Source organism: Silene latifolia, chromosome Y (assembly GCF_048544455.1).
Source record: "Silene latifolia isolate original U9 population chromosome Y, ASM4854445v1, whole genome shotgun sequence".
In the NCBI taxonomy this organism is placed as follows: domain Eukaryota; kingdom Viridiplantae; phylum Streptophyta; class Magnoliopsida; order Caryophyllales; family Caryophyllaceae; genus Silene; species Silene latifolia.
The window spans coordinates 175,427,516-175,442,266 of record NC_133538.1 but is presented as its reverse complement, the minus strand read 5'-3'; the positions used below and the strand labels follow the sequence as shown (position 1 = coordinate 175,442,266).

The following is a 14,751-nucleotide window of genomic DNA, read 5'->3' as shown; positions in this document are numbered from 1 at the left end:
TTAAGAGTTACGTTCCTTTATCCTCGCCGCATTATTAGCAAATCCCGGAGCTAGGAGTGTCGGATTTCGTCGTTGTTTACATCTTTGTGATCCTTTACTCGAGGGTAAGCTTTACATATAATTTTTATATTGTTTTGTTAAAGTTGGTTAAACCCTAATTGGGTGATTTGGGGGTTCTGGTGGTTTATGTGAATATGGTTGTGATTGTATGTATGTATGTATGTATGTATGTATGTATAGGAGGAGGATTCGTTGAGCAGAGATTCTGAGTTAGCTGCTTGATCGTCTATTATCGGTGTTTGCATTCCAGGTAGGGTTTCCCTACTCAGTATTAGTTACATGATTCACTATTACAATTAAGGGAATAAGTAACGCAACATAGAAAACGGTTAAGTTAAATAAGCGTTTTTTACAAGTAAAAAGAACGGTCGTCTAACTTAACCGTTCTCTATTTTGAGAAATAGAGAACACCTCGGTTGAATGAGCGTTTTCTTGAAAGTAGAGAGAACACGTGTTCAACTTAACTATTCTCTATCCAATACCGTTTTCTCATCATTACCCCCGCCCCCCAAACTTCTCTTCATTCGCCATTTTCCATTAATTTCAAGTTTTACCAACCCATCTCCACCACCATCATCTCGCCCACTCTAAAATGGGATCGACGTCAATTGGACACGGATACTACACATCCGAGTTTTGAGCCACCGCCAAAATCAGATCCCAGCCACAGCCAAAACCAGATCTCGCCACCGATGGTAATAATATTAACTTCTAATTCTCATCTTTTTCTTACTTTTGGAAACTCATACTGTTCATTCATTAATTAATACTATGGAGTATGTTTTTTTCCTTTGATTTCGATCACTTGGAAATGAATATGTTTTAGATTGTTTAAATTCATATTTGAATGAGGTATTTTTATTTGATTAAGAAGAAATTAGGGTTATGTTTAATTTGGGGATCTCAATTGATATTCAGAAATGGATATAGTTGGTGATATCATTACAAAAAGTTCTAATTTTTGACTTCCTATAAAATCATTGTTATCAAGTGTATTGTTGGTTTAGTTCAATAAAATGAGAATCAAACCAAAACTTGTCAATTGAACCTTTTCATTACTACTGTGAAACTCTTGTTAATTGATAAAGATTACACCTTCAGCTATTAGCTTATTTAGTTCACTTGTTGTTCAGATTACAAGTCAACTTTGGAGTGTTCAGCGATTTCCGGATTTATTACTCTCAAAGTTGAGGTAAATATATAATTGTTGTGTGTGTTGGGTTCCTTTAAAGTTATGCATTATGATGGATGTGAATAATGTCGTGATTGTATATATACATATGTTATTGACGTCTTTATACACATCTAGATGCACATTATTGACATAAAATCTCTTATCTGTGTATATACTTTTTTTGCTTGTCAGTGAATTAACAAATTTTGTTATGATAATGCACCAAACCTGTTATCAGCTGTGCAAGCATATTGCTTTTATGGACGGAATAAGTTTGATAATTGTTTGTCTAACAGTGTGAATTAGTAGGAGTATGTGGCAGGACTTATTTGTTAAGAAAATGGCTTATTATTGATTTTATACCTAACCCGACACACTTCAATCTGTATAACTGAGAGTATTATGGCCATTTACTTACAAATTTTATGACTTATATGCTTGGTTATGCCTCATTCCGTCTCTTGGGTATGTTACTTCACAACTCATATGTCTTCTTATCTTTGTTGTGGGGTTTAGATGAGTACTACGCAGGGCCCCAACTTAATATTTTGCATTTGGAGCTTGAAAGCTTAAGGATGACTTTGAATTGGCAAAAAGTAGCATCTGTTGCTTGTTTACTCAATAATGAGACAGTTTAGGTGAATTGCTAGTACGAATTTAGGCTTAAGCTCTTCGCTATTGCCATTCATATTTAAAGAGTGTGTTTGGCTTGATATTTATGTTAAGATCTCTGAGACTGCTTGTAGATTTCTGGGAAAAGTCACTCTTATTATGGATGCTCAGTTAGGTGAGTTTTATGCTTGAAATTGACAGATTTATGAAGTGTACTCAATTACTTGGGGCTGATTCTAAGCTTATCCCAAACTTAAAATTGGGTTAGAATGTTAGACCAATGTTTATCCTTGCCTCACATTTTCGTGTATTGAAGCTTAGTATAACTGGGTGATTTATTTTTTTAATGCTTCACATTACGCCATGGGTAACCTGGTGAGCTCGATTCTCTCCCTCCTTGTTAATGACCCCGAGTTCTTTATCACCCATTTGAATGTGAACTTCTTGTGATTCTTATTTGTGTTAAATGTTGACTGTTTTTTTTTTAACTCCTCTCCACTTACTCTGTCTCACGATTGCAGATGAACACACCCAAGTGCCCAACTCAGTCAAATGGCAGACTGTGCTTCCTTGCTGATATAGTTTTTGCCATGTAAGTACACTCCTATCATAGGTGCTTACGCAAGTGCAAGATATCAGAAAGTACATTGTTTGGTTTTTTCTAAGGTTCAGAAAGTAGAGACGAGTTGGAGGAAATCATCGCATTAGCTTTAAGTGCTCATAATCACTTGTTGTAGACTATATTTGTACAGTATATATTATTAGGTGTAAGTTGAACTATAATAATCACTGTATAAACTGTATTCATATTCTGCTTTCGACCCTTCAGGAGAACAAGGAAGGTCTTGAGTTGCTCAAGACAGCTATTGAGAAGGCTGGATACACCGACAAGGTAAATAACTATAAATAACTTCGTCAGTGGTAGTTTGTCAAATCTGATCATAGGAAATTTATTCAGTGAGCTTATTTTTACATGTTCTCTATCGCAGGTGGTTATTGGGATTGATGTTGCTACATCTGAGTTCTACATGGAGGACAAGTCATATGACTTAAACTTCAAGGAAGAGGTATGCTTCAGTTGCCTTTCAAATTGGTTAAGTTCGATTTTGTTTGATCGCGACAGAATGTTTACTGATTGGACTTCACCAACTGCGATGTTTGCAGAATAACGATGGGCGGTCACAAAGGATTTCTGGTGAGCCCCTCAAGGATCTCTACAAGTCATTTGTGGCGGAGTACCCCATTGTGTCAATTGAAGATCTTTTTGACCAAGATGACTAGGAGCACTATGCTAAGATGACCAAGATGACTAGGAGCACTATGCTAAGATGACCGCAGAAATCGAAGACAAAGTACAATTTGTTAGAGATGATCTCTTGATCACCGCAGAAATCGGACTTAGTTAGTTTGCTCGCTGTTTTGGATCTGGTTGTGAAACAAGTGTATTGGTATTGGTATTTGATTTTAATGAGAATAAATATATTAATTTTATTCAAATATCATCAATTTTTTTTTTAAAAAAAGCCAAGAGGGATAGAGAACTGTTAGCTTACCCAACCGTTCTCTTTTACTAGGAAAAGAGAACGCTTATCAGGTGTTCTCTAAAGCTCATTTCAGCCGTTCTCTATGATTATCAATACAAAACGCCTTTTCTAACAGTTCTCTAGGCTTTAGAGAACACTGAGTTGGAGAACGCCTCCAAAGCATTCACTAGTGTTAATTCCAACAGTTCTCTAAGCCTATTTCTGTAGTAGTGATTGTGTGGTGATTGTTGTTGTGACTATTGGTTACGTATAATGTTGGTTGATCTGGTTGGTTGTGGATTTTCTACTGTTGATTGGTTTGTATCTGTCTATGATCTTCGGGGTGCGTCCCTGGCTGAGTGGAGTCACTTGCGTGAGTGACTTCACTCCCTTGATTCGCCTTCTGTGGAACCCGCCACATGAGGGATGTGCACATTAATGAACATGAGTTTATCGCTCGATTGAGATGAGCGGGGCTTAGGTGGGAACGGCTGCGGTCCCCCACTGGCGGCGAGGAGTACCTGTTGCGATGGGTACTCTGGCAGGGCTGCACACTTTAGTGTGTAGTCAGTTATGTGGAGATTGGAGATGAAGACTAGGGTTGTGTTGAGCTGTTTGAACTGTTTGTGTACTTGTTTCATTGTGGCATTGTTTTCGTGTAATTAGTACTGACCCCGTTAATTGTTTTAAAAACTGTGGTGATCCATTCGGGGGTGGTGAGCAGTTGTTGAGCAAGTATGAGGAGATACGCTTGGGTCAGCTGGGATGAGTCACCACGATGCAGTCTTAGAGTCTTCCGCTGTTTTGGACTAGTTGTTTAGCACTTTTGGATTTGAGAACATTGTATTTCACTTTTATCAGTTTTGGCTTTGGACATGTAATCATTTTAAACTATATTGCTAATTAAATATGTTTTTTCATTGTCATTTGATTATCATTGCCTCGGGCAACCGAGATGGTGACGTTCTCATACTTTAAGTGGTCCTGGTAAGGCACTTGGAGTATGGGGGTGTCACAGCAATCCACGTCCTCACTGACACCACCTGCTCTGCCACCTTCGCGGTTATCGTTCCCATCACCTTCTTCCCGCTCTTTCTATTCTATACCTCCCCCAATCAATTAAAACTTTAAGGTTAAGAATTAAGATCCCGACAATCCATGCCGACGGCTCCTCGACAACTTGGTTTGGTATATGATTTTCAAATTTCCAGTTTTTAAGTTCAATACTTGTGTTTTTAAATTAAAAACTTTGAGTTATAAGTTGAAAATTATGGGTTGTGAATCTATGCTTAATTGAGGGAATACATATTTTAATTATCTTATATTTTTAATTCGCGAAAGTGGTAAACAACCCCCTTAAGTTTACTTCTATGTGAGATTAAGCCCCTTAAGTTTAATTTGGAGTAAATAACCCCCTTAACTTTGCTATAAAGTGAAATCAAACCCCTTTTATTTTTCCGGTCAAAATCTCACCGGTTTTTTCAAATTCTCACCAATTTCTCATATCGGTGTACATATTAGGTATAAATTTCTCTCGGATACGTTTACTTTTTCATTTGTGTGCTTCTGTCCTCAAGTAAGGGCGGTGATGATGATCCTCAAAAACTGTCGAGTTGTTTGCCCGGTAATCTAAGATCAAATCCATGTTTGCCAAATTGGTCTTCCCCTCCAAAATTACAAATTAAATTGTTCAAGACGCAGCTATTATTCTTAGCATCATTCAAGGTTGTTGGTAGGGAAAAAATATGTTGTACGACTATTGAGTGTGCGCAGTTACTGGAATTCATAATTATTCTTCATTCACGCATTTTAGTCGGCATTTTGATTGTTAATATAAATAGTATGATCATGTGTTTTTTAAGACGTTATAAATATTGCGGTACATCTACATGTATAAAGTAATAAGGAATGAAATTTATACCTAATATGTAGACCGATATAAGAAATTGGTGAGAAATTGAAAAATCCGGTGAGATTTTGGCCGGAAAAATAAAAGGGGCTTGATTTCACTTTATAACAAAGTTAAGGGGGTTGTTTACTCCAAATCAAACTTAAGGGGCTTAATCTCACGTTAAAGTAAACTTAAGGGGGCTGTTTACCACTTTCGCGATTTTTAATTTCAAAACTCAGTATTTTAATTTGGAAACTTAGATCAAATCTCAAGGTTTTTAATTGATTTATTTTCTTTATTTACTTAATCACCCCAAATAAGGTTTTAGTTTAATAACAACTATATTTAATTTGAAAGCTTGAAGTTGTACGGAGAAAATTATGGCTTTGAATTAAATGTAAAGAGGTTGCGCGTCGTCAAGCCGGACTGGAGGTCGTCGTTGGTGGCATGGTGATGGCGGGGACTAAGTGTTGTTTCCTACGAAGTATTTTTTGGAAGATGACAGTCATCAATCATCATTTAAAGATTAGTGTTAAAGAAAATGATTATTTTGGGCTTTTAATTAATGGGCTGGTCTTATACTATAAGACCGTCTTATTAAACAATTTGTGAAAATATTATTCATTTCAAATTACTATTCATTCCATGTTACTAGTCATCGATGAAATCCCCCCCAAAAAACCCTTAACCACTTTTATATAAGGGGGGATTATATAAGTGGGATAAGATTCTTTCAGATTTTTACTAAATTCCTTTAAAGATATTATTCCCTTTGATTTACGTAAGTTCCCAAAACCTTTTCTTGGGTTTAATCAATGTACTAATTTGATTAGCTTTTGTATTATTTAGGATGGTAATTGATTAGTGTTACTTGAAATTGATCGTGTTCTTTCGATTATATTAGAAGAGATCAACTGATGAATATATGATATTGTCTTAAAACATGATATAAAAAGAGACAAGTGAAAGTATAAAAAATTTCTTATACGTATAAATTAGAATACACATCAATCCATCCATCTTACATTATTAAAACTAAAGTCGTAATATAAAGAATTTCTTATACGTATAAACTAGAATACACATCAACGTATAGTGATTTCCATCCATCTTACATTATTATAACTACAATTGTATTTTGTACTACACATAACAAAATGGCATGCGACGTAACCCGAATAATATACTAATCGGTTTGATAATGATTCACAAAACATTTCACAGTGAACAAGCTTCATGTATCCCGACTGACTTTAAATATCGATACATTATCTACTAACCGTTTTAAAAAATTCACTTAAATAAGAACAGTTACTTGTGCAACACACGACGTGAAATCTAGTATAAAAAAGAGAAAATTATTGATTACAGCCTTATAAAAACCACTTTTTGAAAATTACAACCTTATATAATTTTTTTTGAAAATTACAGTCATAATATTACATCTCCTTGAAAATTACACCATGATGACGTTTTCGGTTAATTTTGTCAAAAAATGACTGATATACCCTTGCTTATTTGTTTGCTTACTTACCCAGATTTTTTTCACTTTACCTATCACTTACCTCTTTCATTTCACCCCAAACCCTCTCATCTTCCTCACCCATATTCTCTAAAAATTTTCCCAAAATTGCCCTAAATCTGTTTCCAATTTCTAGTGTAATTCATCCCCATTGTCAAATAAAGACTCCAAATCATGAGTGGCAAAGTTGTGCCATCGTCTGACGGTTCTATTTCGAAGAGTAATTATTCGTACACCCGATTTTTTGTTTTTCAATTGATTGAATCAAATTTTAGGGTTTATGTCTAAAATTAGTTTGGGGAAAATTGATGATGAACCCTAATTATTTTCAATTTGGGAAAAATTGATGATGAAGAATACTAATTAATTTTAAGAGAAAAATGAAATAATAGAATTAAAATTCAATTAAATTAAATTGACTAGGGTAGAATTTGAATAAAGGGGGTGAATTAGATTACTGATATTATTGAAGAAATGCAGAATTAAAGAGAAGATGAGTTGTGAAATCTGATTTTAGGGATGAACAAGGTTGGTTATAAGGTTGAAGGTAAGGGTATTTTGGTCTTAAAATATGAACTTAATTAAGTCACAAAAATTCAAATTGGCATCAATTTCCCGTCGGAGTTAATGTTTTGATTGTAATTTATGATCAGAAGTAATATTATGGCTGTAATTTTCAAAAAAAATTATATAAGTCTGTAATTTTCAAAAAATAATTTTTATAAAATTATAATCAACAATTTTCTCTATAAAAAAACAAAAGATATTGAATGATGAGATGAGCAGAAAGAGTCATATCATATACTCCCTTCGTACCACACCAAATGTAACGTATGGGAAAATGGAGTATTTAAGAAAAGGTCGAAAAAGTAAGGGTAAATAGGGAAAAAATAGGTGAGATATGTAATTGTGGGTTTAATTGTAGGTTGGTAGGTGGGGTATGTAATCACATTTTGTGTAAATATCAAATGGGTATAAGGATAACTTGGGTAATATTATGGTACGTCCGTTTATAGTAAGTAGAAAGTATCATACACTCCGTAATTCAGAATCAGGAGCTCCACATCTATCTATCTGTCTACTTACTCATGGTTGGTTGATCTCCTCTATATATCTCTCTCCTTCTCTCGCCTCCATCACCTTCTTCTACTACACAATTTCAATTTCAATTTGATCTCATCATTATTATTCACTAATAAACCCTAATAATTATAATTATTCCAGATCTCCCTCTTTTGATTCCTTCAATCAACCATGCCTTCCATTAACGGAGAACGTTTGACCACTTTCGAGGATTCCGAGAAGGAGAGCGAATACGGTTACATTCGTAAAGTATGTTTCTTCTTCCTTCTTTTCTGTTTATTTAAATCTAAACGTAAACAAATCATTTGCTTGATTTACGTGCATTCGCGATGTGTATAACCTTTTTGTTTCATTGACGTAAACATGGATATTGGTCAATATTCCGTTGGTTAAAGTGCGGTCCTCTCCACTGACAACGCCATAATTATACATGATCTGATCACACTCTTTCGTTGACTTTTTTTTTGATGGATCATGTAAATTACTAGATGATCCAGATGAATATTGTTTGTTAGTGATTACTGTAGTACGTTACTGAAAGGATTGTTCTGTTCTCTTAGGTCTCCGGACCCGTGGTTGTTGCTGATGGAATGGCTGGGGCTGCTATGTATGAATTGGTTCGTGTCGGTCACGATAATCTTATTGGTGAGATTATCCGATTAGAAGGAGATTCCGCCACCATTCAAGGTTCCTTCTTTGCTTTGCTCTGCTATACCTTTTCATTATTACTATCTACAATACACTTGATCATTTACTAATGCTTATTCATTGTATGTATCACCAGTTTATGAAGAAACCGCCGGCTTGATGGTCAATGATCCTGTTCTTCGTACTCACAAGGTAATTATCACCTCGTCTCGTCTCTTCTCTTGCCTTTGTGTCGCTTTCTTATTGCTGGAACTTGGATGCTTATCAATTACATTTTCTCATTCTCAGCCGTTGTCAGTTGAGCTTGGACCTGGAATTCTCGGTAATATATTTGATGGGATTCAGGTACAGACTAGTCACCTGCTTCTTTAAGCCAACGATTTATACTTTTTTGTCATTTGATGGGATATTAGCATGATCGCATCTGTGCCGATGTGCTGACTTACTCAAATCTATTTGCTGACTTGCTCAAATCTATTTGTTCATCTAACTTTCTTATGCAGAGGCCACTAAAAACCATTGCTAGACTATCTGGTGATGTCTACATACCTCGTGGTGTTGCTGTGCCTGCACTCGACAAAGACATACTTTGGGAATTTCAGCCTAAGAAATTAGGTAATGCTTATTAATCTTTTCATATTATCAAAGTTGGTTGCTTGTTCACACGGACTGCTTCAATAGAGGTTTAATGCGCTTTCCTGCTTGTTTCAGGCGAAGGCGATCTTTTAACTGGTGGAGACTTGTATGCTGTAAGTTTTATTTAAATCCTGGAAATGTTTGCACTTAATGTCGTTTCAGCTGTCGCATTGCCAAAATTTGACGGACTTTCTTATGCAGATTGTTGATGAGAACACTCTAATGAAGCATCACGTGGCCCTACCCCCTGATGCTATGGGAAAGATTACCTACATTGCTCCTCCGGGACAGTACTCTCTCAAGGTCAATCCAAAAATCTACTTCAAGTGTCCATTTTTTTAGCTTCAAGCATTCTGATGTAGACTAATTGAAGATTTATATAATTAGTATTTGGCATATTTCTCTTGGTGCATTCCCACAGGATACTGTTCTTGAACTCGAGTTTCAAGGTGTTGTGAAGAAGTTTACCATGCTCCAGGTGATTTAAGGAAATTCTGATTTTTATTGAGGCTTTTGTCAGGCTGCTCCATTTTCTAAAAGTTAACTTTTTGTTCGATTGCTATTGGGCTGTTTTTTATGTCTATATTCTAATATGTTTCTATTCGTGTATGTGTGTTTTTGTTGAACAGAGTTGGCCTGTTCGTACACCAAGGCCTGTTGCATCAAAACTTGCTGCTGACACCCCTTTGCTGACTGGACAGGTTATGCGATGAAATTATTTGTGTTTTCTGAAATTTTTGGTTTGTTGAAGCTTTTGTTGACGCGTAATTATATTTGCAGCGTGTTCTTGATGCCCTTTTCCCCTCAGTTCTTGGAGGAACTTGTGCTATTCCTGGGGCTTTTGGCTGTGGAAAAACTGTTATTAGTCAAGCACTTTCTAAGGTAAGAATTTCCACCGTTATTTCGGGAGTATATATGTGTATTAGTATTTTATATGTATGGTGGAGTCTTCTAATACCCATTCCTGTTTATTTTTATTTACAGTATTCAAACTCTGATGCTGTGGTTTATGTTGGTTGCGGGGAGAGAGGAAATGAAATGGCTGAGGTATGTGTTTGACAGTTGAATCTACCATGGTAGTTACTTCTCTTCGTTAAAATGTTAACCCACACTCCTCAATTAGGTGCTCATGGATTTCCCTCAACTTACCATGACATTGCCTGATGGACGTGAAGAATCTGTGATGAAGCGGACTACACTTGTCGCTAACACTTCAAACATGCCTGTCGCTGCACGTGAGGCATCCATTTACACAGGTATATCCTTGAATCAGCCCATGACTTCAGTAACCGATTAAGCTTATCCATTTGTATTTTTAATTATTTGACTGATAAGTACATTGGTTGTGTCACTCTCTTCTCCTTACTTTCAGTGTTTAACTTTGACTTCTCTTAATGTCCAGGTATCACAATTGCTGAATATTTCAGAGATATGGGGTACAATGTCAGTATGATGGCAGATTCTACTTCTCGGTGGGCAGAAGCATTGCGTGAAATTTCAGGACGTCTGGTGATTTTCCTCACTGAGCTTTATATCTCAGTTGTTATTACTTGGATTTTGTTTCTGTTAGTTGATGGAGTGAAGTCATTTGTGATGAAGATTCTGAGAGACATCAGGATTCTGACATCTGTCTTATGTGGATTATTTCATTTTATATGTGCTTTTGATGCACGCCTCTAAATGAACCCCCATTAACTTTACAAAGGATACTGCATTGTTGGCTTAAAGGTTAGGTAGAATTTTAAAAAGACGGATGTAAAGAACAAGATAAGAAAAGCGAATAATTATGAAGGATAAAGGGCTCAAAGTAGATTTTGTAAATTAGAGAACATATTAAAATTTTATTTCTTTTTTAAATACTGAGAGTGTAATGGCAGCAATGGCAGATATTGTTAGAACTTTTTTAGTCTTAAAGGTTTGTTGTTCACCATATTTCAAAAAAATACTCTCTTTTTCTGACGGTAAGTCATAAATTGTCTTGGTATATTTTTGTTCAAGAAGAATCTGTTGGTGGGCTGAATCAATTGAATGTAACATCCTCTCAGCTGATTTCTCTGTCTTTGTTTCCTGAGGTTGACAGGTTGGTGGGTCGGGGATGTTGTATTCCAATTTTATACTAAATTGTGAGCTGTGGTGTAAATTGTCCCTTTGCTGTGTGTAGGCCGAAATGCCTGCGGATAGTGGATATCCTGCTTACTTGGCTGCTCGTTTAGCGTCCTTCTATGAACGTGCTGGTAAAGTTAAATGTCTTGGTGGTCCAGAACGCAATGGTAGTGTAACAATTGTTGGTGCTGTCTCACCTCCCGGTGGAGATTTCTCTGATCCTGTTACATCTGCAACACTGAGTATTGTCCAGGTATGTTGTTTTTTATTGTTATCTGCCTATCATATTCATACAACAACATCAGAGCCTTAATCCCAAAATGAAAATTGGCGTATAGCGCCATAGCGGCATTATCTTTTAGGGAATCAGAAGTCATATGATGTCACTGAAAATTTGCCTTGATTTTATGTCTTATCTTGATTTCTGTTGGCGTAAAGAGAAGTCAAGAAATCTGTAGGTTTAGTTATTCTTCTGGATATGACATCTATTGCGGATGTGAGTAGTTATAACTTATAACTCACCTTTATTGTATGAAATTTAAAAAGTAAAGAGTCTCACTCAATTCCACCTCATGTTTTGTGAGCTTCTCCCTTACCATACATGAGGGCCAGGCAGCATTTCATGTCAGACCTTAGAGAGAGGAGAGGTCGTCAAGAGCATCCTTGGGCCCTTGGGGTTACCTGTTATTCATTTGCTGTGTCACAGTTCTTCCGTTTAGAAACCCTTTGGTGATGGTGGCACCTGTGCATCAGATTTAATTGATAGTTTTCCTTTATTCCTATAGTGCCGTACACATATTTCATGACAAACTTTAACTTCTCAGGTTTTTTGGGGGTTAGATAAGAAACTAGCCCAGAGAAAACATTTTCCTTCCGTGAACTGGCTTATTTCCTACTCGAAGTACACATCTGTAAGTAATTGTTCTTCTTTGTCTCATTTATAGTGTCTGTACTATAATTGCTTTACATGGATTGCTGTATCTCTGGAGGCTAATAGTTTTGATGCGTCCAGGCTCTGGAAACATTTTATGAGAAATTCGATCCTGATTTCATCAGTATCAGGACAAAGGCACGTGAGGTTCTTCAGAGGGAAGATGATCTTAATGAAATCGTTCAGGTACGGGTTTATCATTTCAATCTGCTAGTTTTTGGGGCTCTTGCTGAATACCAAAGTCGTGGAAAATCTAGTGGACATTTTTGTAATTTATCAATCCGAGATGATTTCTGTGTATACTGTCTTTTAAAACTTAATAATTATGTAGTCGCCTAGCAGTCATGCAAAATGCCCATAGATATACGTCAGACTAAAAATAAGTATGTCAAAAGAGCTTTTTGAAGTGACCTTTGATTCTTCAATTGTTACAGCTTGTAGGAAAAGATGCTTTGGCTGAGACTGATAAGATCACTTTGGATACTGCAAAGCTTTTGAGGGAAGACTACCTGGCACAAAATGCCTTTACACCGTAAGCTTAAGAATATCCGTTTCTTATCTTGTTGCTAGCAAATGATTAATATTATCTGACTTTGGCGAGCCTTTATCTCGTAACAGATATGACAAGTTTTGCCCATTCTACAAGTCTGTATGGATGATGCGCAACATAATCCATTTCTACAATTTGGCCAATCAGGTAATTTGATGTCCCTTGACAGTTATCTGTCACTTCCTTATTCCACGTGTTTATAAAAGGTTGTTTAAGGCCTATGTTTGGGTCTGTAATCTTCCATTATACTTGGGTAAAAGGTAAAGAGAGAAGTTAATTTAAAATTCTACATTCATAAACTTGCCCTAAAGGATGATATATGGTGAATTGGTGATCATCATTACCTGGAAGAGGTTCATGCTCCAAGTGGGGTAGTTGAGTGAGACGTGAGACAGCTTTTGCTACTTCATATAAGAGAACCATTGTGTGCCCTAATAGCTTATATGATATAGTCCCGACTATTTCATGCCTAGTAAAACTAGAAAACACATCTCATATTGTATTGCATATGTATTAGACTTATTTTTCATATAGTAGTATTAATTTTACCTTGCTTTCATGTTCAAATATTTCATCATTAGTTATTTAGGTTGACCTTTTGAGAAAGCTTGTGCTTCTTGCGTGCATAGTATTAAATCTTTTTGTCTGGACCACAGTAACGGCTGTCGTGTCCTATTCTTGTTAATATATCAATATCGCCTCAAAAATAGTCGCGGTAATCTTCAAAACCTTTACGAAGCGATTATGTTGCAATGCGACGACCTTGATTGAATAACAATAGTAGCATGCTGGCATGCATTAATAAGTCATGGACTTATCTTTTCAACTGCCGATAGGTGGGATCGGTTTCTATTATTCATAATGTTAATACCTTTATGGCCTAATTGAATGATTTCAGGCGGTGGAGCGTGGTGCTGGTTCAGATGGTCAAAGAGTAACTTACAGCTTGATCAAACTGAAGCTGGGAGATCTCTTTTACCGCTTAGTGTAAGTGGAAAAAATAATGAGAAAAGTATTCTTTAGAACATAATTTATCAATTTTGTTTCCATTTCCAATGGGGCCAAATACTCGGTATTCTTCTGCTTATGGGGCTTGTATCATGAAGTAGCAGAGTTCAGTATGCAAGGCACACATTTTATTAAAAAATAAAATGGTCTCCTTGTGTTTTGACATATGAGATCTCACCCCGAGGCATGGATATAATATTGTAATAAGATAGAGCTACTTTTCTCGAATGTGGTGAACTATGGGGTGAGTCAATCGCAGCAGCTGGTCTGTTTTGATCTCTCGAATGTGCGGAGCCAGTTGTTCAAGTTAGCACAACAAGATGTAGGGGGTGTTTCGTGGCCTCGTATTGTCCCGTTTCAATGTTGTTTAGTTTTAGTTTTGTCGTCCTAGTATGTAGTAGTTATTAGTCGTTTCTTTATGGGCTTGTTTCCCGCTTCTCTTCACCAAAAAACATAGAGCTACTTTTTAATGTTGGATGTCACGGTTGTACAGGTCTCAAAAATTCGAGGATCCAGCAGAAGGAGAGGACGTCCTTGTTGCTAAATTCCAAAAGTTGCATGATGACTTGATTGCTGCTTTCCGCAACCTTGAAGACGAAGCTCGTTGATTAAACTACAAATCAACTTCAGCAAAGTTCCTACTGGTAGGAGCCTAGTGCTCCTTTCCTCACCCTTGTACGAGTATAATATCAAGGCTCTTGCACAGATAAGATGGCCTTGTTTCTTGTTTTTGTTGTTATGGGCATTATGTTTATTTCCAGTCAGCACTTCCCCGGACTTGGGGTTGAAGACGTTTTTATTGTTTGCGGGTATAAATAGAATAAGGTTCCTTCCATATCTGAAGGCGAAATAATCTGTGATGATTTGTATGTGAGTGAAGGCAGAGGACTGTTGTTTATTTGTCTTCGGTCCAAGATGGAAGAATGGTTGGACTAGGAATTGGATTTGTATTCTTAACTTATTTTTGCTTCGGTGTGCTGAAGCTGAACGGGAAAACACATTTTTTTTAA

General features: G+C 36.4%; 1 protein-coding gene across 1 annotated transcript; it reads left to right on the top strand.

The window, feature by feature from the left end:
* The first annotated feature begins 7,803 nt into the window (after positions 1-7,803).
* On the top strand, positions 7,804-14,751 carry LOC141633066 (V-type proton ATPase catalytic subunit A-like). The gene is made up of 20 exons (XM_074445553.1): positions 7,804-8,114; positions 8,426-8,552; positions 8,650-8,705; positions 8,802-8,858; positions 9,017-9,128; positions 9,225-9,262; positions 9,351-9,452; positions 9,571-9,627; positions 9,779-9,850; positions 9,930-10,031; positions 10,134-10,196; positions 10,273-10,405; positions 10,552-10,658; positions 11,311-11,505; positions 12,077-12,163; positions 12,265-12,369; positions 12,618-12,715; positions 12,802-12,880; positions 13,632-13,720; positions 14,235-14,751. Exons 1-20 carry the CDS (start codon positions 8,037-8,039, stop codon positions 14,347-14,349), a joined length of 1,872 nt encoding a protein of 623 aa, XP_074301654.1. The 5' UTR covers positions 7,804-8,036; the 3' UTR covers positions 14,350-14,751.

Bases quoted from the DNA above. Each gene is read 5' to 3' on its own strand.
- LOC141633066 (XM_074445553.1), top strand. From the start codon at position 8,037: ATGCCTTCCATTAACGGAGAACGTTTGACCACTTTCGAGGATTCCGAG. The intron at 12,716-12,801 runs GTAAGCTTAAGA...ATCTCGTAACAG, and splicing joins GCACAAAATGCCTTTACACC to ATATGACAAGTTTTGCCCAT. The intron at 12,881-13,631 runs GTAATTTGATGT...GAATGATTTCAG, and splicing joins TCTACAATTTGGCCAATCAG to GCGGTGGAGCGTGGTGCTGG.